Here is a 23,755-nt window from a genome sequence, read left to right as displayed (position 1 = left end):
TCATAGAGAGCACAAAATACGTCTGATCGAATAAGATGTATATAAAACATTGAAGATGTTTCGTAATGATCAATGTCAGATAACGATCGATGTGACTAATGGTTCGAAATTTCCTACACTCCCCTACAACCATTTTAGTTTGCTGATTGGTGAATTGTATGTAAAATACAAGCTATGATGGTATATAACATCCAAACTCATCTTATGGTGCAGTTTTGTGCCAGAATTCCATCATTGAACTGTCATACAACAAGAGTAGTGAATCTTATAGAAGGGATATTGATTTTGCATACGTTTTATCTAACGACATGGGATGTGATTTCATCGCCGAAAGCATTTTCATCCACTTAGCTAGCATCGCTTGCAAGTGATTGGCTTTTCACTACTTATTTCCACTCACATATGGATGCGTGTGTTGTGAACACCCGTACCTACAATATTGTTTGTACAACGAGTAAAAGGGTAATCCTCCTACTTCATCCGGATTGTGTCAATTTACGGCTAGCTTATGGTGCACATTTAACGCCTGCGATAATTGCCTAAGGAAGACCACATGTGTACTGTGTAGGCGTTCATGTGTTCCAAAACAATTTAACCGAACTAATAAACGTTTTTGTGCTGCAGCGTAGCTAATCCATAAGAAACGTTTTTCAGTTGAAACATAATTGTAGACATAGCTACATATTTGCAAGGTCTGGTTGAACATAAATGCTGCTACTTTTTGGTTGATTTTGTATCAAAGGTTGGACCACAATGCCCTGTAATGGTTCTTACATTCTTTCTGGCGAACCTTAAATGAACCAGTATGAAATGCAATTTGTGAACAGTGTTAGAATTCCGAACTTTCGTTTATGTTCTTGCTTTGACCTTTAAAATTTCATGAAAATAATAGAACCGTTAGCGGACACGTTTTGACAATCACAAATAGAAATAAAATGAAGACTCTATTGCAAAGCAGACCTTAAATTACGATTACACTTTGTATCGGTACCACCCTACGCAGATTACATGATATTTAATTCTTTGCAAATGTTTGAATATCCGCCCATATTTCGTTGGTAATTAACAGCTGAAATGATTAAATATGTCCTCAGTAAATAACGTAGCAAATGAAAATAACCCAAATGAAAATAAAAACAGATATCATGGTCCGTACAAAAGAACAAAGGTTACTAGGTATCTTCCAAATCTTATGCCAAATATGTAGGAGCATGTATAATTAAATCATGGATTTTGTTGCGGAAATATGTTAATCATATTGTTATGTAGTTCGTGTTATACATCAGTGATGGCATTTCACCAGAGCGATACACGCTGGTGTAAGATTCTTGTCTACACAGGGGATGCAAGAAGCGAAAATCACACAAAAAGGAAAGCGCACTTCTTCTCAGTGTCGAATAGACAGAATTTGAGTGTGTGTTTGTGGTTAAAGCAGCTGGCGCGAGTGAAACACGCTCTCGCTTAAATACACCTTAATGACCACTGGTGCGTGCTAGTGAACGAACGCTTCTGTGATTTAATTTTTAAATTTATAGAAAGTAACGATGGCCTTACTATGACAATCTTTTTCGCAGAAAGAAAAAAACTAAATTTTAACGATAAATTGCGCTTTTGCTGAATATGCGTGCCCCACGCTTCTCTTATGCGAGCCGTACACCAGAGTCCTCACCGGCGTGCACACTTCGGAGAAAATATCTTCATCCACCTCAGAGAACTTCAGAGCTCTACTCTAGCAATTTTGTGTGGTGCATCCAAACCTCCATTTACGTAATAATCGGGACTTCGTTAATCGAATTATAACATAAAAAAAGTTTACGTTATTTGGAATTTTCAACGTAAAAAAAGTTTTCCCTATGTATGTATATTATTGGATATGTATAATGTAATGGATAACTATGGAACGAAAATTAATAGTATTTGCAGGAAGAGGTTGTTCTAAGTCGCATCAATTTCCTAGATGGCGACTTCCGGTTCATCGATATTCGTTACAAACCATCAGAATATGAGTATTTTCGGAACGGGTTTGATGAGTACATGTTGAAAAACGAAGTTTGATGTGGTTCTGAATTCCAAAATGGCGACTTCCGGTTTATTGATATTTCTTGAAAACCTTTACAATATGGGTATTTTCGGAACGGGTTTGATGAGTACATGTTGAAGAAAGATGTTTGAGGTGGTTCTGAATTCCAAGATGGCGACTTTCGGTTTATTGATATTCCTTGAAAACCTTTACAATATGGGCAATTTCGGAACGGGTTTGATGAGTACATTTTTTTTATTCAATATTACAATATATTTTTAGGCACACTGCTTAAGCTCTAAGATGCCAAGGTTATTTTCTAATCTTAATTAACGACTAACTTAAAACTAGAATAGTATCATTAGAATATGTGATCTTAGCTTCTCGAGAATCCAGCGTTCAGCTGGCGATCGGCAGTGGTCGATGAATTCAATATCTCACGAGTCTTCCAGATGGCGTTGGTAAATATTTAGCGCTGGCCGCATCCTTCGGTCCGTGTGGGTCCGCGGGATGATGAGTACATGTTGGAAAACGATGTTTGAGGTGGTTCTGAATTACAAGATGGCGACTTTCGGTTTATTGATATTCCTTGAAAACCTTTACAATATGGGTATTTTCGGAACGGGTTTTATGAGTACATGTTGGAAAACGATGTTTGAGGTGGTTCTGAATTCCAAGATGGTTTATTGATATTTCTTGAAAACCCTTAAAATATGTGTCGATACTATTCGAACTGCTAGAACACCTTCACATTATGCATATTTTCAGAGCGGTTCAGAACATTTTTGAAGCAGTAGTGTAATATCTGCGTCAGATCAAAATTATAGCCGGATTTAGCCAACAAAATACTAAAATACCAGTCAAATCATATTATCAAGACGTATGAAACTGCTGAACAAGTGCCATAAATAAGGCGAAATTCTACGTATAAGGAACTAAAGCAGAATTCAGAACCACCTCAAACATCGTTTCCAACATCTACTCTTCAAATCCGTTATTGTAGGGAGTTTGAGGAATATTGTAAGGGGTTTTGAGTACAGCTAATATACCGGAAATCGCCATCTTGGAATTCAGAACCACCTCAAACATCGCTTTCCGACATGTATACATTAAACCCGTTTCTAAAATACCCATATTGTAATGCTTTTTAAGGGATATCAATAAACCGGAAGTCGCCATTTTGGAATAGCCACCTCAAACATCGTTTTCCAACATCTATTCATCAAACCCCATTCGAAAATACCCATATTGTAAAAACAACTCATATTGTAGTAATTTCCTTGGAATATAAATGAGCTGGAAAAGATTTTCCTTGTATGCGAAAACCTTTCGTAAGGTTCGTAAAAAAAAATACATTATTTGGGATTTTGTTCGTAAAAAGAGTTACGTAAAAAAAGGTAACGTAAAAAAAGTTTACGTAAATGGAGGTTTGGGCGTATACTGCTAGAGTTGAAAGAGAATAAACATTCGCTCTCATGATGCGTGCACACTTCATATAACAGTGGTGTATTTGTGTGAAAGAGAAGAGTTTTCGTTAAAGTTGTCAGTGCGAGGGGAGAAATTATACTTGCTCTTCGTCACACAGAGGAGATGACATCTCTGTTATACATCAATACCATGTAAAATCGAACGGATTTAACAGGTTGAAACGCAACCCTGTGATTAAGCAGAGCTTCATGATGTGCGCATAACACATGGATCAATAAGTCCCGAGACTAACAATGGCAACAACATTTTTTTTTATTCATCAAAATAATCACCTTTCAGAGTGTTACAATGATTCCAACGTTTTTCCAATTTTTCAATACCATGTTTATAAAAAAAATTATCTTTCGCTTCAAAATAAGTTTCAGTTTCAGCGATGACCCAAATCTTTTTCCCTGGAGCATTTTTTTACGATCAGCAAAGAGCCAGTAGTCACTGTGGGCTAAATCTGGCGAGTATGGGGTGTGGGGAAGCAGATCAAAGCCCAATTCGTTCAATTTCGCCATTATTTTCATCGACTTGTGGCAGGGTGCATTGTCTCAATCGCGAAACCCACTTGGAAAAAACCATTTTCATGCTCAATTTTTCATGAAGGATAATAAGTACACTTCCATATGATATCTGTGTCATCTCAGCAATCTCACGGAGCTTCACTTTACGATCTTTCATTATAATTTTTATTACTTCACTCACATTTTCCGGTGTAACGGCTTCCACAGGTCTACCCGAGCGTTCCGCGTCATTTGTGTCGGTACGACCACGTTTAAACTTGGCGAACCACCGACAAATCGTTGCTTTTGATGGACAAGAGTCCGGATAACATTTTTCAATCCATTGTTTCGCTTGCACGATGTTTTTACCCATTAAAAAACAATGTTTTATCAAAACACGAAACTCGGGTTTTTCCATTTTTTAAACAAACTACAAAACGACTTTACTCCAACCTCGATAACTCAGCTGGTTTCTGGTCGGATCGACTTAAAATTTTAAACCCGTTTCAAGCAAAGGTTAGTACTCTAGAAAGACGTGGTTACTGGTTCACTACGAGCGCCATCTCTGCTTTAGTCTCGGGACTTATTGATCCATGTGTTATGTAACTGGGAATTTTCTGAATTGTATTAGTTGTATTATGAAAATATGTAATGCCTTTCGCAATATACATTTTATGTAGTATGTGTCCAATGTACATATTAAAGCATCACTGCCAACGGCAGTACAACTTGGCATAGCGGAGAAAGGCCGGCTAAAAATTAATAAGGTTGCTGCCATTGATCAACAACCATGCGAGCTATCAAAATACAATGATGATGCACTGGTGAGAGCGCCGCACTACATTATTACCAAGATCTGGGAAGACGAGATTTTACCAAAGCAGTGGATGGAAGGAACCGTACACGAAAAGAATGATAAGCTGGATTGCTGCAACTACAGCGCGATCACTCTACTTAACATCGTCTACAATGAACTCTCCCAAACCCTGCGATATCAATTTGTGTCACTACGATTCAGGAGTTCGCTATCTGTTGCAAATGCGCCGCGAATGTAATATGCTCACACCTCACATGCTCATTGATTTATAACCACCTACGACACAATCGATCGAGACCTATCGAGCTATTGAAAATGATGCACGACTACGGATTTCCGGACAAACTTATACGGCCATGGCTACGATGTACTGAGTTTGAGTATTGTGGAAAAACTCGACTCCGTTTGAATTTCGCAGAGGGTCATGATAAGATTATAGCTTTACCTGTCTACTGAGAATTGCTTTGAAGAGTGTGATGTGTGAGGGAATAGGAACCGAGTACAAGTATAAATTGGCTACTAAGTCGCATGAAGTCGACTATCTGCAAAATTCTGATTAAACTGGAAGTTCTCTTCAGGCAAGAGTACTATGTCAAGCTTGTGGAGGATCAAGACTGTTGTTTGGCGGACCAATGGTCATGGTTGGGCGGTTACGGTGGATCGGGCATGCTGCTAAGGAGTGTATCGAAAATAAGCTATCCACATACATTTGTGTTGTACGCATGCATTTGTGATGGTTTTTTATGCTCAGATCGCAGCATGCTGTGCGTTTGGCTGTCAGCTTTCGATTCTGCGTTTTCAAAATGTCGCGTATTGAAAAGGAAGTGGAAATTAAAGTTCTGGACACATGGCTAAGTGAGAAAGGTATTACTATGCGAAAATTGGCGAAGCGGTTTGGAATTCATCATGCCAGTGTTAAAAACATAATTAATAAGTTTGAGGAACATTATTCTTAGGATGAGCTGCCAGGAAGAGGCAGAAATCCCGGTTCTTCCAACCCGAAACTGGACCAGAAAGTTGTATCTCTAATCATGAAGAACAAATCAATGTCAATACGTGATTTTGCCAAAACAGCAAGAACGAGTGTCGGAATGGTCCAGCGTATCAAGAGGCGGAATCACCTAAAGACCTACAAGAAGCAGAAAATCTCGGAACAAAGTGTAAAACAGAAGAAGCGAGCAGCAACAAGGGCCCGGAAATTGTATTCGCGTCTTTTGCGGGGTCCGGATGCATGCGTTTTGATGGACGATGAGACTTATGCAAAAGAAGACTCAAAAACCCTTCCAGGTCCACAATACTTTACTGTCGTCGTTGGGGAGGATGTGAGCGATGCGGACAGGTCGATTCAAGTGGAGAAACTCGGTCGAAAGGTACTGGTATGGTAAGCAATATGTTCCTGTCAACCATTTTTAACACTACCGGAACTATAAATGCAGAAATCTATCGATCTGAGTGTTTCCAGAAGAGATTGCTGCCTTAATATAAGAAGCATAGTACACCTCCACTGTTTTGACTGGATTTGGCGTCGGCTTACTATGCCAAAACCACTCTCAATTGGCTTGCGGAAAAGGGTATGCATTTCGTTGAGAAAAATATCAATCCACCAAATTGGCCTCAGCTTCGACCCATCGAACGTTACTGGCAATCGTGAAGAGGGTCTTCAAGAAGACTGGTTAGGCAGCTGGGAACATGCAGGAGTTCAAAAAAATTTGGGCTCAAGCGTCCAAAACATGCAACACTTGTCCGGAACTTGATGAAGAGCCTTCGATCAAAAGTTCGAAAACTCGTGAACTTAAATTTCATCCGATTTTCTTTATGCTCAAGTTTAACCTCGTACAATAAAGGATGAATTTTTAGTTTGAATAAAATATCGTTTTTTGTCATAATTTGAAAGAAAAATTTGAATAATGATATGTGAGTTTGATATGTGTTGAATATGCATATGAATTCAATACATCGATTTTATTGCCGTAGACGCTGGTTTATGAAGAATTACAATTTTTTCACAGATCAAGACAATCAATTCATGATAGCATTTAGTCAAGCCATTCTAATGGCGGATATCCCCAATAGGTGTGCAGGAGAGCCCGCCTAGTTTCCAAGAAATGTTATCAACAATTCCTCCAATTATATGATAATATTATGCACCTTGTATATAATTTAATATTTTTATCCGTTTTATTTTGTTTACCAATTTGCTTGAGTTTTCAGCATCTGTTACCTCGAAGAGTTTGCTATTCTTTTACCTAGTTTTGTTTTGTTCTCTCTTGTCTGTTTGTTTTCTATAATGAACGAGAAAAAAGAAACAAACAGGTTGTCCCAATGATTTATTTTGTTACTCATGATTCATTTTGTCAGAAGTAGCTAAAACTTCGAAAATTTACATACTGCTCAGAGGTTACACTCGTATTTAGAATTTAGTTGATTTTAAATGTTAGATCGATGACATTTGCAAATCACTTGGAAATTTTCGAATAGCATATTGAAAAAAAAAATATATACACATTGACTGAATTACATGTGATTTTATGAAAACATTTGATTTCTTTGAAGCCAAAATGCGAATAAAAATCTGAGAACTTATCACTAGTATCAATATGAATGATTTAAAATTAAAAAAAAACCTAGGTTACCGCGATAGATACTAATACCGTTTTCGTTTTTGAACCTACACTCGGCCGACTCTGACTCCGAGTAAAACGAACACGTGATACACGCCCTAAACGACAACTCATAAACAAAAAGAAAAAATAAACAAACCCGCATGGATGTCGTGGTGCGAACCGTGAAAATTTTCAGAACGAAACTACGCGATTGCAGTCCGATCTAGAGCGACCCCAGGTTGCTAAAACGAACATGTCAAAAGTTGTTTGGGTCACTCTGGGCCAGCTCTCGGGCTGCTCCCAATAAACGAAAACGGTATAAGTTTTTCAACAATTATTGCGATTCATAGACCTTTTTACAGTAGAAAATTATCCAAATCTGTTCAGTACCAACGATCGGTAATGAATTAGCTAAAGCTATTCCTGTAAACTCATCTTTTTGTCCAATAAGTAACGTTCGTCGTGTTTGTGATTCTATTTTTCTACGTCCTTCATCTGTAAATGAAGTGATACTGTTAATACAAGGTTTGGATAATAAGAAGAGTAACGGCCCTGATAACGTCTCTGTCAGTGTACTAAAACATAATTCATTTGCATTCGCAAAAATACTCTCTCAGTGCTTTAACGTAATTATTCAGACCGGTTACTACCCTGATTGCCTCAAGGTGGCTAAAGTCATTCCTGTGTTCAAATCGGGTGACCGTTGTGATTGTAATAATTACCGTCCTATATCTACATTGTCCGTATTCAACAAAATATTTGAAAAACTTCTAGTCACTAGACTTATCGAATTCCTAAGTAAGCATAATATCCTCTTTAGATTCCAATATGGCTTCAGACAAGGTTCTAGCACCCAAACCGCTATAATTGAATTAGTTGACGAAATTATAAGCGAGATCGATAGTAAAAATATAGTTGGTGCATTATTTTTAGACCTTAAAAAAGCTTTTGACACATTAGATCATAGTATACTTTTGGACAAACTCGATTGCTATGGGATCAGGGGCATTGCTAATTCAATTATCCGTAGTTACTTGACTAATAGAAAACAATTTGTATCCATCGAAAGTGACAGTAGCAACCTTGCTCCAATAAACATTGGTGTTCCACAAGGAAGTAATATTGGTCCACTATTGTTTCTTTTATATATTAATGATATAGGTAATTTACATCTTAAAGGAACTCCACGACTATTCACCGACGACACAGCTCTGTTCTATCCCGACAGTGACATCAATGCTATTATTAACTCAATGGAAAGTGATTTAAGAACTCTTGATCAATATTTCAATGCGAACTTATTATCATTAAATGCCACAAAGACTAAGTATATGATTTTCCGTTCCACAAGGAAAATTATACCAACGCATAATCATCCCCAGCTTGGACACAATATTATTGAAAAAGTTGACTATTTCAAGTATCTGGGCATATATTTCGACCCCACATTAACCTGGGCTCACCACATAAAGTTTGTTGCCAAGCACGTGGCGTCGTACTGCGGTGTTTTATGGAGAGTCAAGTCCTTTGTTCCCCAGCGTGTGCAGTTAAATTTTTATTTTGCTTACATCCATTCACAGCTCAACTACTTGGTATCGGTGTGGGGGCGAGCCGCTAGTTCTTATCTGAAGAAACTCCAAACTCTACAAAACAGATGCCTAAAAATCATTTTCAATAAACCCTTACTATTCTCGAGTATATTGTTATACTCTGACAGAAACCATAATGTTTTACCAATAACATACTTATGTGATGTCCAAACGTTGCTATTCATCCATGATAATTTGTATAAATCCACAGTACACCATAACCTACAGTTCCCAACTATATCCCATTCTAGAACAACACGCCGTAGTAACAATTTGTTTCGTGTTCGAGCAGCTACAAGCCTTGGTCAAAGACGGATCCTTTTTGTTGGTCCAACTAAATATAATGCACTTCCGCCTGACATGCGAGGAATAAGCAATCGTGCCACATTTGCGGCTAGACTAAAGTACCATTTTAAGCACAGACTGAACGAGATATTTAGCTAATTTAGTTTTTTGTTTTATAATGTAATGTATTTATCGTCAACAGTATTTCATATTAATAACTAATTACCTAAAATATTTGTACTTTCTTTCCAACATAGCGTAGTAATTAAATTGTGGATCCCTTAAAAGGAAATCTTTTCCACTGGGATTCCACTTTAATAAATTGCACATCAAACCATGAATAAATAGAATCTCAGCGGACTTTGTATCAAAATTAAATTTGTATTTCTAGTATTATTATTGCCAGTGTCTATTTGTTTCTTGTTTTTCCGCTGAGACTAGTTGCGTCCACTACCAGGGGGCTTCAAATTGAAGCTTTTTGGTGTGGGGGAGTGTGGTGGGTATATGAAAAAAAAAAAAAAAAATAAAAATAAAAAAAAAAAAAAAATAAAAAAAAAAAAATTAGTTTAGATTATTCTGTAAAAAAATCAGAATGATTCATTGACTTTAGCGGTCGGGAGTCTTTTTTCTGAAGGAAGAATTTCATAGCTGAAAACGTCGTCTTTCAACTTGTTCATTGAATATCTCGCCTTCAAAAGCATGGATAAAAAATCTATCCTGACAATGTCTAGATTAGTGCATAAAAACATATATGTTGTCGTGATGAAAATGAAGTGAATGTTATTTTTGTGAAGGTAAGTCGATTTCTATGCAAGCGCCATTCCAGTTTTCTGGTAACGTAACGAAACATGAGAGTCAAGAGCGAGTTGCGCTGCGGTAACTTCGCGCGTGCGGTTCGTGATTGAAACATTTTCTGCTCTGGAAGTATTAATATCTCCTCTCTAAAACTCTCCCAGAATTTTGTTTGACTAAAGGATACTTTTTTAACTAAAATAAGTTAAGCCCAAGTTTGATTTTTTTCATTCGTTTATCAACTTTTAACTTTTTTCATTAAATCAACAATAAGTTGATGATGAGTCGAAGACGAATGAACGATAAGGTTGTTTTTTTTGGAATCTTTTATATGAAATCAAAGGAAAAGTCACACATTTGATGCCGTGAACGAATTTTTGTATTTTTATTAGATTTTTCTGTACTGGCTGTTGAAAATGGTTTTTTTTTGTGAACGCGAAACTCCAAAGAATTATTTTTCTAAAATTCCACGTATCATATACAGATAAAAAAAAACTTAACGAATATTATATTCCAGACTATTTAAGTGAAAAAAAAAGATGGAAAATTTGTTAGTGGAATTCCTCATATATATATATATATATATATATATATATATATATATATATATATATATATATATATATATATATATATATATATATATATATATATATATATATATATATATATATATATATATATATAAGGAAAATTGAGCTTTAGTTTGCCTGTGGCATATGATAGTAGGTAATCATTAAATAAATTAAATGGTTTTTATGTTTCAAATATTTGATTGAATTATTCACATTGGAAATCTTTGTTAATAGACATCACTTTATTATTCGTTTGTAGTTTCTTGGATACATTATCTGAAGCTTTGTGTTAGGACCTTGTAGTACTCTCAGAAAGTGGTCATTTATAAATTTGAATTTTTTACTAAAATTAAATATTAATCCACGATAAACATCAACTGTTCGTAACTTACCTCAGCAGGATCGTCAGCATGTTCGTTTCGTGAAGCCGGCGAAGATCCAGGAGCAGCTTTGGCAATTTGGTCACCATCAAGCTGATGTTCGTTGAACACAGCCCAGGTGGGATCACTTCTACCAAATCGAAGTCGTAGTTGAGGCGCTCGAATGGACTTTTGTTGCATAATATCATTTGCGGGGAACTGTTGAATACGGATAGAGATTTACGAGATATGTTCAAAACCCGAAAAAAAGTATTTACCATTCCTCTTGAGCGGCCCCAACGAAATCGTTTTGATGGTTCACGTCTATCATAGGACATTAGATCATTCTCATCGACATCCTCCCCCGTTGGCAACATCGGATCTTGTCGACCGAAACGTAGTCGAAGCTGTGGTGCGCGTATCGGTCTTGAATCCATCATGTCATCTTCCTGCGTGATTATTTGAAGAATAAAATAATGATTAATTAATATTAAATGTTGTTTGAATTTCAGAAAATTTCCAAAATAAAGCTTTTCGTGCTCTCAGAAGGCTTAGATAGACTAGGGGCAACTAGGAGATTGTTAGTAAGTCACGTAGATGGGAGACTGAGGCCCAAAAATCACACACTTTCGTCGATTATTTAGATATGGGGCATTCCACGCAAAACCAGCCACCCAATTTTTTTTGCATCTAACTATTTTTTTTTGGTAAAGAACTCGAAAATATTCGACACTTATTTTTTTATTTCAATATGGTACGTGAAATTTTCGAGATATGATTTTTTGAAATTGCGCGTTTTCAAAAAAGAGCCTTTTTTCAACAGCCTATACTGTAAAATCTAATAAAGATACAAAGATTCGTCCAAGACATGAAATGTGCGTCTTTTCCTTAGCTTTCAAATGAGTGATTCCATAAAACAACCTTTAAAGTTAATATAATGAAAAAAATTAAAAATTAAAAATTTCAAACTTGGGTCTAATTTTTTTTCTTTTTTTGTTGAAAAAAGAAGCCTTAGGGGTTTAACTCAATCTTGGCAAAGTTTTAGAGTAAAAAGATCGGATCAGTGAAATTTTCAATTACGACCCGCATGCGCGGAGCGTACCGCAGCGCAATTCGCTCGGATACGGGCTTAAAAGGCTATCCGCATTATGCCGGTCGGACCGATCCGAGCTCTCCGGCGTTGACTTTTTTTTCTGCTTCGGCTAAGGCTGAGCTGCTCATGCATTCTTTCACTGCTCGAAAACAAACTTCATATTTTCAAAATGTGAAAATAATTTGAAGAGTGACGCTTATTTGAAAGCTAAGGAAAAGACGCACATTTCATGTCTTGGACGAATTTTTGTATCTTTATTAGATTTTACAGCATAGGCTATTGAGAAAAGGCTCTTTTTTGAAAACGCAAAATTTAAAAATATCATATCTCGAAAATTTGACGTACCACATTGAAATAAAAAAATACGTATCGAATATTTTCGAGTTCTTTACCAAAAAAAAAATAGATGAAACAAAAAAATTTTTGGGTGGCTGATTTTGCGTGGAATGCCCCGTATACTTTCATTAGAGAAAGAATATTCGTTTTATCAATGACTATTTGTATAGAGGGCCAAAACGCTAAAGAAATGAAAAATAAAAAAAGATTAATATCTCTTGTGAAGCTACTGCTCTTTTTGATCACACCGTGATATAATAATTTCAAGAGTTTCGTTGTGTCAAAACTATATAAAATGCAAGATCAAATATATCAAACTATATCAAATAGCAAGAGCTAAACATTTATCTTATTATCACCCTACGTGCACTGCACATTTTCAGAAAGGTGAAGGTTTTGTTCATCGGTGAATTTTTCCATCATGTATTGTGCAAAGGGTTGAGATGTAACTATGAAAATTAATTTCCCAAAAATCTTCTGTTCGAAAATCATATCAGATTATTCAATGTGCGAACTTTTTCCTAAATATTATCGAGGAGAATGTTCGTTAGTGAACTTTTCGCAATCGATTTTTTGCCATGTGAGATCAGTTTCACTGAGAATCACGTTTGCAAAAAGTCAGTATTGAACTATTCTTTAAAAAAATCATTGGCGAAAAATTTAGATGTGATTTTAGAAATTTTAATTTTTTTCAACATTAGCCACAGGGATTAATACGGGGCCCTTACATTTGAATGATTTAGCCCTTTCATTTTGAGTGACTGGGCCCTTACAGTTTGAGTGAGATTCTCTAGATGAGAAGGACATCCTGTCACTTAGCGCCGTACATGGTTTTAAGTATTAATAAGGCGACTGCCAGCGCACTTCGGAAAAGTGTTATGCTTATGTAGATTATCATGGTATACTTTTATTAGACTACCTCGAGAAGGGAAAAACCACTGACAGCAAGTATTAGCGTACATTATTGAAGCGATTGAAGGACGAAATCGCTTCGAAAGGCCTCACATGTAGTAAATAGAACCGTTTTTTCGAGAGAACTCCCTAGTATACGGCAGCATGACTAAAACCAACGGTTTAGGGTTTTAATTGCTTGCCCATACACCTTATTCGCCCGATTTTACTTTCTGGACTATTATCTATTCACTTGGTTTTTCTAACGTTAGGTATCCCCCTGTGAATGACGATTAATGGTTAAAACCGGAGTGAAATAAAATAACATTAATAATTATAATAATATAACCTATACATTGGAATAGGTTTGAGACACTTCAAAAAGATTTTTCCGATTGTTTACGAATTGGAATAAGGGAACCACGCAGTATTTTGGAATACATAATTCCAATTTAGGTCTCATATCATAATGTTCACACCTATCGGACAGAAAGGGTATAGGGAAAACTATGAAACCGTTCAATTGAATTTATTTTATCATTTGTGAAAATCTCATCCACAGCCGGTGGGATCACTTCTACCAAATCGCAGTTGTAGTTGAAGCGCTCGAATGGACTTCGAGGGGAACTGTTGGATACGGATAGGGATTCACGAGATATGTTCAAAACCCGACAAAAAAAGTATTTACCATTCCTCCTGAGCGGCCGAAACGAAATCGCTTTGATGGTGGTCTATAATAGGACATTAGATCATTTTCATCGACATCCTCCCCCGTTGGAAACATCGGATCTTGTCGACCGAACCGTAGTCGAAGCTGTGGTGCGCGTATCGGTCTTGAAACCATCATGTCATCTTCCTGCGTGATTATTTGAAGGAGAAATTAATATTAAATGTTGTTAGAATCTCAGCGATTTCCAAAGAATATTGTTCGTGCTCTCAAAAGGCTTAGAGAGACTAGGGTCAACTAAGAAATTGTTAGTAAGTCACGTATATGGAGGATCGAGGTCTCTTAGCTTCTTCCGAAATCAGTCACCTTCGGCGATTGGTTTTGGCACATAAATTTTACACATGCATTTTCTGTGCATATAAACTTTTATTAGAAAAAAAATTGTTGTTCTCTAAGTAACTATTTGTATGAAGAGCAAAAACGGCATGTGAAAAAAAGTTCAATAAATGGTGTTAGGTTTATGCTCCTTCAGATCACACCGTGAAATAATGATTTCTAGAGTTTCGTTGTGGGTGAAACACGACTTTAGATTAAGCTCGCAGCGGTAGGTCCTGCGATGCGGTTACACAAACCAGTGTCAAAGCTATACAAAATGGTGCTGGATGACCGGAAAGTAGAGGTGCGCGAGCTTACAGATGCAACAGATTTTTACATTATAGTGCGGGAGAGATTATGTAGATGAGAAAGATATCCTGTCGCTTGGCACCTCTCATGCGTATTCAGTACTGATATCCATCTGGATTCATTATCATACGCCAGAGCACAGAATGATGAAGCCAAATGTGTCGGAAAGATCGTGGCGTCGGTTTTCTGTTATTACCATGCTACATTTTTGACAGACTACCTTCAAAAAGGAAAAACCACTGACAGTAGGTATTAGCGTACATTATTGGAACGATTGAAGGACGAGATCGCTTCGAATGGTGTCACATGCAGTGGAAAAAAAGGTTTTCGAGAGAATGCTCCAGCCCAAGTAGCAATCCGTAACTAGTTCTGATACGACTAAGTCCAAACTATGTTGTAACATTGTAACAAGAACAGGAACATGTATTTTATGTTATACTAGTTAAATCAAGGTGACAGCAATGTTTCTTCATAACATAACGTATACGAATACATACGAAGTAGTTATTCAGGTTTCCAATCACCACATCTTTTTGTCATATTGAATTAATTATAATTTATAAGCTATTGTTACTAACATTTCAAACATCCAAACATATTGAATCACTGTGCTGTGCTAACTATGTTGCAACAAAATCACGAACATGTTGTCCCTTATATATATATATATATATATATATATATATATATATATATATATATATATATATATATATATATATATATATATATATATATATATATATATATATATATATATATATATATATATATATATATATATATATATATATGTATATATATATATATATATATATATATATAAACCTGTTTTAATCCACCTAGTGGTGTAATGATGCCTTTCTCATACTACTCATAACAAAAAAATATTACAGTGGAATTCGCAAAAACAACTGTTCATTGAATAGAAATAGGGAAGTGTGTTCGGACTTAATCTAACAAACTCTACAAATACTGTTTACCCTGTAGTTCCGGAACCGGAAGTAGTATCCACTTCAAATTTAGGAATTCCGTATGAAACTATATGACTGTTCCTTTGAACCTATATGTTTGTGAAAGTCGATTTGGCCATCTTGAAGGAAAGTGAGTTCGACTGACATTCGACCATTTCCAATACTTCCGAAACCGGATTCAGACGGCCGGAATAGCCGAAGTTGGTTTGTTTGTCAGCAACAAATATGACCCAAAAATCGGAACAGTTTTAAACGTAGTTAAACATACTATTTATGCTCTATTTCGATTGAACCAATCAAATGAAATCTAACAAACGAAGCGAACCTGTGTTACTGTTACTTCTGCATATGTATGTTAAGCTAAACAGCATGAATCAACGGCATAAAACATGTAGTAGGATTATTATTTTTATTATTATTATTGACATCAATACACCACCGGCACGGTATTACGCACTACCGGATGTAAAAATTTCATATTTTTTCAAAAAAATTTGAATTCACTGACATTCGTTTATTCCTTCGGTCGTAAGGATCATAAGAAAGCTATAATTTATATCAACCTCAGCATCGTCATTTACCAATATTACATACTAGTAGTAGACATCCGTAACCGTTTCGATTTCTTCATAGCGTGCACGAAATAGAACAAAGCAGACATCGTTTGTTTTGTGTTTTCTTTCTCTTTCTTTGTGGTACATACACCGAAACCTCCATTTACGAACTAAACGGGGGTTCGTAAATGGAGGTAGTTCGTAAAAAAAGTTTACGTTATTTGGGATTTGGTTCGTAAAAAAAGTTTACGTTATTTGGAATTTACTTCGTAAAAAAAGTTTTGTGCAATGAATGTGGAAACCCCCAATCACATGGCCATTTTCGGAACGGATGTGATAAATAGGTGCAAGAAAATGATGTTTGGGGTCGGTTCAAAATCCAAGATGGCGACTTCCGGTTTATCGATATTCCTTAAAAACCCTTACAATATGGGTATTTTCGGAACAGGATTGATGAGTAGATGACGGAAAACGATGTTTGAAGTAGTTCGGAAATCCAAGATGGCGACTTCCGGTTTGTCGATATTCCTTAAAAACCTATACAATGTGGGTATTTTCGGAACGTAATTGATGAGTAGATGACGGAAAAAGATGTTTGAAGTGGTTCGGAAATCCAAGATGGCGTATTCCGGTTTATCGATATTACTTAAAAACCCTTACAATATGGGTATTTTCGGAACGGGATTGATGAGTAGATGACGGAAAACGATGTTTGAAATGGTTCGGAAATCCAAGATGGCGACTTCCGGTATGTCGATATTGCTTAAAAACAGGCCTTCCGAATGCTCATGCGTGCACAAATGCGACAGCGAGAGCGCACCGAAAATGTGTGTGTCGCATATATATCCTGTGAGCGTGAGCGCCGACTAAAAGAGCAAACCAAAAGCGTGTACGAGACGCGTAGCGAGCACATAAAAACGGGATGTGCTGCTTGAAATTTCAGAGCATCGCATTTTATTCTGCGCGCGACTCGTGCGCTTTGGTATCACGAGACAGCGCACGAGATTTTTTATGAGCGCAGCTTGTGTACTATGTGAGCCACAGTAAGAGCTGCTGTTATAATTATTTTTTCGTGGCTAGAGCGGTTCGTGCGACTTGTGTCCTATCCTAAAGGAAGAGATGAAGAGGATGAAAATAACGTACAAGTCGCTCGTAGATCGCATGAAACGAGTGCGCCGCGCTATCTCATGCGACGAAAGCGCTTGAGCCTCGTTCTTGGCAGAATGCGATGAGACTATATAACGAAGCGTGCATCAGTTTCTGGTGCGGTACGTAAATGTGCCAAAGAGTTCTCTTGAGAGCGGCAAAAGTACGTCGCATGCGCGTGGTTGTCTTATGAGAATGAGAATAAGTTTGTCTCAGCGCAAAATAAAGAGAGCGCGTGCATAAGGCCTGCTTAAAAACCCTTACAATATGGGTATTTTCGGAACGGGATTGATGAGTAGATGACGGAAAAAGATGTTTGAAGTGGTTCGGAAATCCAAGATGGCGATTTCCGGTTTATCGATATTGCTTAAAAACCCTTACAATATGGGTATTTTCGGAACGGGATTGATGATATTCCTTAAAAACCCTTACAATGTGGGTATTTTCGGAAAAGGATTTATGAGTAGATGACGGAAAACGATGTTTTGGTTAGTTACGGTTTTAAATTTCGACATTCTAAAAATTAATATTGAGTCGAAAAGGTTCCTTTATCAGGAAGAAGAGAAGTACATTGTTTCATCCGATTCGGAGAAAGTCGATCCTGTCAGTTTATCTGCTATTTATTCCTGGAATTGCTCATAAATGTTAGAAATTCAGTGTCATGTGGTTGTCTAACTGACTCTTACCACTTGAGCCAAATAATATCCCTTTTTCTCAATGGCTTACAAAATGTTAAATCATATTCCGACGGGCCAGTTGACATGAGATTTTGACAAGTTTAAATAAAAACAAACGTGTCGTGATGAGAGTAACAGTACTTTTTTCGACTTTATCACATACACAAAAACAACTGAAATTATAAGTGTAGCACTGAAAATAAAAAAAATTGAGAACACGGTCATTGATTTGAAACTAAATATTAATGTTTGTGTTTGCTTCCAAATATTAGATTGAGACTTCCAGTTGTTCAATAAAATATTGAAAGCATACAATATAACTATAACAATATAAAATTATTATAGCTGCTCAGACGTCTACTTGTTATGGTCATTTCGAAAATATAGTACAATGTTCAAACAATAATGATTAGCAGGAAAAACCTTTGTCTGAAGCATAACTTTTTTTAAACGATATATAATCATATCGTAATGATCGTCAAAGAATGCCGATACAACTGAACTCACCATTTTGATTTTTGAAGCGCTTTCAAACATAATTTCCGAAAATACCCATATTGTAAAAGTTTTTAAGCAATATCAAAGAACCGGAAGACGCAATCTTGGATTTCCGAACCACTTCAAACATCGTTTTCCGTCATCTACTCATCAATCCCGTTCCGAAAATACCCACATTGTAAAGGTTTTTAAGGAATATCGACAAACCGGAAATCGCCATCTTGGATTTCCGAACCACTTCAAACATCGTTTTCCGTCATCTACTCATCAATCCCGTTCCGAAAATACCCACATTGTAAAGGTTTTTAAGGAATATCGATAAACCGGAAGTCGCCATCTTGGATTTCCGAACCACTTCAAACATCTTTTTCCATCATCTACTCATCAATCCCGTTCCGAAAATACCCATATTGTAGTAATTTCTATGGAGCCGAAAATTGTTTTCATTGGGTGCCAAAACCTCTTTTTACGAAGATGGTTCGTAAAAAAAGTTTACTTTATTTGGGATTAGGTTCGTAAAAAAACATTACGTTATTTGGGGTTTGGTTCGTAAAAAGAGTTACGTAAAAAGAGGTAACGTAGAAAAAGTGTTCGTAAACGGAGGTTTGGGTGTATCGTCATTCTATATGGCGATATGTAAACTTTGACACTCATCGCCCTGTAACTTCGGAACCGGAAGTCGGATGCGGATGAAATTTCACAATAGCTTTGAGGATAATATGAGCTTTTATTTGAATCAAGATATGTGAAATTCGGTTCAAGCATCGCAGAGAAATCGAAGTGAATTCGACTTTTTAAGTTTTTCTGCACCACTTTTGGTGCTTCCGGAACATGAAAAGGGGGATCAGTAGTGCCGAATTAAGCTTTTATGCCCTCAAACTAACAAGCTCTTGAAACTAGAAGAATTTATCAGACAGTTTTATGGGATTTGTACATGTTTTTGACCATCGTTTGTAAAAAAACTAATTAAATTGGTAATTTTCCACTTATCACGCTTTAGTTCCGAAACTGGAAGTCGGATCTGGATAAAATGTTCTAGAAATTTGTAGGAAACTATAACACCTTTCATTTGAATCATAGTTTGCGAAAATCGGTTGAGCTGTTTCAGAGAAAATTGAATGCACACTTTTTCGCAAATTTTGACATATTACCATGTAACTCCAAAACCGGAAGTCAGATCCAAATGAAATTCAATAGCAAGCTATGGAACCATAAGACCTTTTATTTGAATCCAAGTTTGTAAAAATCAGTTCAGCCATCTCTGAAAAAGTGAGTGCATAATTTTTCAATTTTTTGTGCATATCATCATATATCTCCAGAACTGGAAGTCGGATCGGGATGAAATTCAATGGCAGGCTATGAAACTATGCGACCTTTCATTTGAATCTAAGTTTGTGAAAATCGGTTTAGCCATCTCCGAGAAAAGTGAGTGCATATTTTTGATCAAAATCGGTCCAGTCATCTCTGAGATCTCGACCTCTTTGTTGACAACACACATACAGACCCACTCACATACAAACACGGACATTTGCTTAGTTCGTCGAGCTGAGTCGAATGGTATATGACATTCTGCCATCTGGGCCTCGGGTAAAAAGTCGGTTTTCACAGTTATTACATAGCCTTCTATATGAGAAAGGCAAAAATAGGTACAGAATTCGCTCAAACTTTAGATAAATTTTCCGGGGCCCGGGGAGCCGAGTGTTATATACCAATCGATTCAGCTCGACGAACTGAGAAAATGTCCGTGTTTGTATGTGAGTGGGTCTGTATGTGTGTTGTCAACAAAAAGGTCGAGATCTCAGAGATGACTGGACCGATTTTGATCAAACTAGTCGCAAATGAAAGGTCTCCCCCTCACCCTGAACGCATGGTTTTGAGATCGAATGTTTACTTTTTGAGTTATACGAAGTTTTTTGTCAAAATTTTCAGTTTTTTGACAATATCTGTCACAATTGACCTTGAAAACAGAAAGATTCCGCACGGTAATAGCTATCCAACAAGCCATAGATTGTCAAAATCCGTCCATTTTTATAGGAGATATCGATATTAATGTGTAAGCGACTTTTCACCTTATTCCAATAGTAAGAGTTTTGAGTGCTGAATGACAAAGTAATGTTTGGGAGCAACGCAAAACACGATTTTTTATACAATTGTTTCTAAGTACCAAAAAGACTGTGTACAGTATACTTTTTTATGAAATTCTGCCTCGGATCGATTTTAGTTCGGTTCGTGTTTGGCAAAATATTATTGTTCGAATATGACACATGTAAACCAGATGATGGCAGCATTTTCGATATATACCATTCGAATCAGTTCGTCGAGATCAGCAAATGCGTGTGTGATGAATAATTTCACTCAATTTTCTCTGAGGTGACTCAACCGTGTTCTACAAACTCAGATTCATATGAAAAGTCGTATGCTCCTAGACAAGGTTCCTGAATTACGTTTGGATCCGACTTCTGGTTCCGGAACTACAGGATGATATGTGAAACGAAATTAAAATAGTGTTACTCATTTTTCTCGTAGATGGCTAAACCAATCTAAGATTCAAATGAAATACAGGAATCATAAAAGGTTAAAGAGTCTTAAGAACCTATAAAACATCTCGCTTTTTAGTCAGATCCAACTTCCGGTTTAGGTGATACAGGGTGATTTGTATAAAAATGTCCATTTCACATAAATTTATCAGGTTTATTGGGTATGTAGATTTGGATAGTCGACAACCAAATAAACTTATTTCAGTTTTAGCGGTATTCAGTTTTCGATTCTGTACCCAAAAATTTAATCCGTACTACGATTTCTCAAAGATGTCTACACTGATTTTCAAAAAGTTTGAATCAAGTGTAAACTAAAGAGCTCCTGAGATGGATTTAACTGACTACGGCTACACCGATTTTAGAATTCCGGTTCCAGTAAAAAAAACTCAAAGCTTAATCGTTTTCTCAAAAAAGGCCAAAATGGAATTTCAGGAACAACAATTCAAATTAAAGGACTCTTTTACAAAATTGAAGAATTTTATTCGATTCTGGAATTACAGGGTGATGAGTTTTTAAAATTCATACAGATATAGAAGATGTAATTTATGCGTCATATACGAACATACGTCATACGAATCGTCTTTGGTTATGCTGGTTCCTGAATACTGGTTCTGGTAGTATCGTAAATAACTGTAAACTCTAAAGTGGAACTTATTTCGACATCTTATGGAATGTTCAATCGATTATTACACATTTAGATTCAAATTCGATCCGATTTGCAGTTTCGACATTACTGGGTAATGAGTGAATAGAACTTTAAATTGTCGCTTGAAACGACGGACATTAAAGTAATGTCATGAGAACTAAAACACCGAAGAATATTCAATATTTTTAATCACAGCTATGTTTTTAGCTACTAGTTGAAAAAAAGTTTATTTTCCGTCGCGAAACCATTATAAACACGTAAGCGTATATGTAAATCGTGACCTTGAATTGATATAGCAGTAACATAGATATTACAAGATTATAAAATACAATTTCTGAATTGATTCAAATAGCTATCGGATGGTTAAATTGAATTCCGCTCGACAGTTGTAAATTCGTTGTGAAATTTGAACTTTGAAGTTTCAAGTACTATACTGCCTTTTTTTTGATGATTGAAAAACATTCTGGATTCATTCAATGTTTATAATGTCGATGGAGGCAAAGTTTCAACTAGTTTACTTGGAAACAAGTTATTTTCATGTTATGGGAAGATAAGTTAATTCAGTATGGCATAACAACGTAGCGACAACTTATTCTTAGCCGACTTAGAAACTAGTAGAAACTGCGCTTTTTGAGTGACGCAAGTGGTTAGATGCTAGTAACAATCAATAAAATTTCTGGTTCCAAACTAGTCACGAATTAGTTATCGTAACAAAAATTGTACATAAGAGCGTGACTAAAACCATAAACGGTTTAGGATTCTCATTACTTTTCTATCCACCTTATTCACCCGATCTTGCTTTCTGGAACTGTTATCTATTCAAGAGTTTTGGGTTTTCGACCGCAAGTCCCGGACCCGGAATCGAGAGCCGATATAGCCAAAATAAGTTTGTATGGACATTAACTAATATGAAATAGTTTTGAAATAAATTTAGAAGATTTTTTCAATACTTTGCGAAACGGAATGATGTAGCCAACACGAATCACTTTTTTTCGCACTTGTACGCACTATTTCGCCTCTCACAGTATTTTGCAATACAGAGTTCTAATTTGGGACCGCGTATCACAATGTTCACCTATCGGACAAAAAGGGTGCAGGGTAAACTGTTTTTTTATTCAATAGTATAATATATTTTTAGGTACACTGCTTAAGCTCTAAGATGCCAAGGGTATTTTCTAATCTTAATTAACGACTAACTTAAAACTACAGGGTAAACTGTGAAACCGTTCAATTGAATTCATTTTATCATTTGTGAAAATCGTTCTTCTCATCTCGGAGAAATCTATGTGTGATCTGTTTTGGAGTTTCGGACTTCTACTTCAGGAACTGGAAATTGGTAGAGCCAAAAGAAGAAAGGTAAAAAACGATCTCTACCTTTGGAACTTTTTGCTTCAATCCCTCATAGTCTCATCCACAGTCCAGATGGGATCACTTCTAGAAAATCGAAGTCGTAGTTAAAGCGTTCGTATGGACTTTTGTTTCATGGTATCATTTGCGGGGAACTGTTTGATACGGATAGAGACTTACGAGATATGTTCAAAACCCGATAAAAAAGTATTTACCATTCCTCCTGAGCGGCCCCAACGAAATCGCTTTGATGGTGGTCTATCGTAGGACATTGGATCATTTTCATCGTAATCCTCCCCCGTTGGAAACATCGGTTCTTGTCGACCGAACCGTAATCGTTTCTGTGGTGGGTGTATCGCACTCGAATCCATCGTGTCATCTTTCTGCGTGATTATTTGAAGAAGAAATTGATTGTTCAATATAATATGTTGTTCGAATCTCAGTGATTTCCCATATAAAACTTTTCATGATCTCAGGAGGCTTAGAGACTAGAACCAACTAGAAAATTGTTAGTAAGTCCCGAAATCAATAAGTTCAATAAATGTTATGAAGATAATGCTCCTTCAGATTACACCGTGAAATAATGATTTCTAGAGTTTCGTTGTGGGTGAAACACGACTTCAGATTAAGCTCGCAGCGGTTGGTCCTGCGATGCGGTTACACAAACCAGTGTCAAAGCTATACAAAAT

The 23,755-nt window shown here is 36.4% G+C and overlaps 1 protein-coding gene across 8 annotated transcripts in view; it reads right to left on the bottom strand.

Annotated features, from left to right (window-relative positions):
• LOC131433138 (short neuropeptide F) overlaps positions 1–23,755 on the bottom strand; it is a 91,760-nt gene that overhangs the window by 5,525 nt on the left and 62,480 nt on the right. For 6 of the 8 annotated variants that reach the window (XM_058599980.1, XM_058599973.1, XM_058599977.1 and 3 more), the window contains 4 exons: positions 23,282–23,449; positions 14,025–14,192; positions 11,295–11,465; positions 11,050–11,235 (listed from right to left, as the gene is read on the bottom strand). In XM_058599980.1, the coding sequence (XP_058455963.1) occupies positions 11,050–11,235; positions 11,295–11,465; positions 14,025–14,192; positions 23,282–23,449 (693 nt within the window). Of the gene's footprint in view, positions 1–10,823; positions 11,001–11,049; positions 11,236–11,294; positions 11,466–14,024; positions 14,193–23,281; positions 23,450–23,755 lie in introns of those variants that run through there. The other 2 variants (XM_058599978.1, XM_058599979.1) reach the window with 2 other exon arrangements.

Source organism: Malaya genurostris, chromosome 2 (assembly GCF_030247185.1).
Source record: "Malaya genurostris strain Urasoe2022 chromosome 2, Malgen_1.1, whole genome shotgun sequence".
In the NCBI taxonomy this organism is placed as follows: domain Eukaryota; kingdom Metazoa; phylum Arthropoda; class Insecta; order Diptera; family Culicidae; genus Malaya; species Malaya genurostris.
The sequence above is the reverse complement of the archived record's forward strand: the minus strand, read 5'-3'. Positions and strand labels throughout refer to the sequence as shown.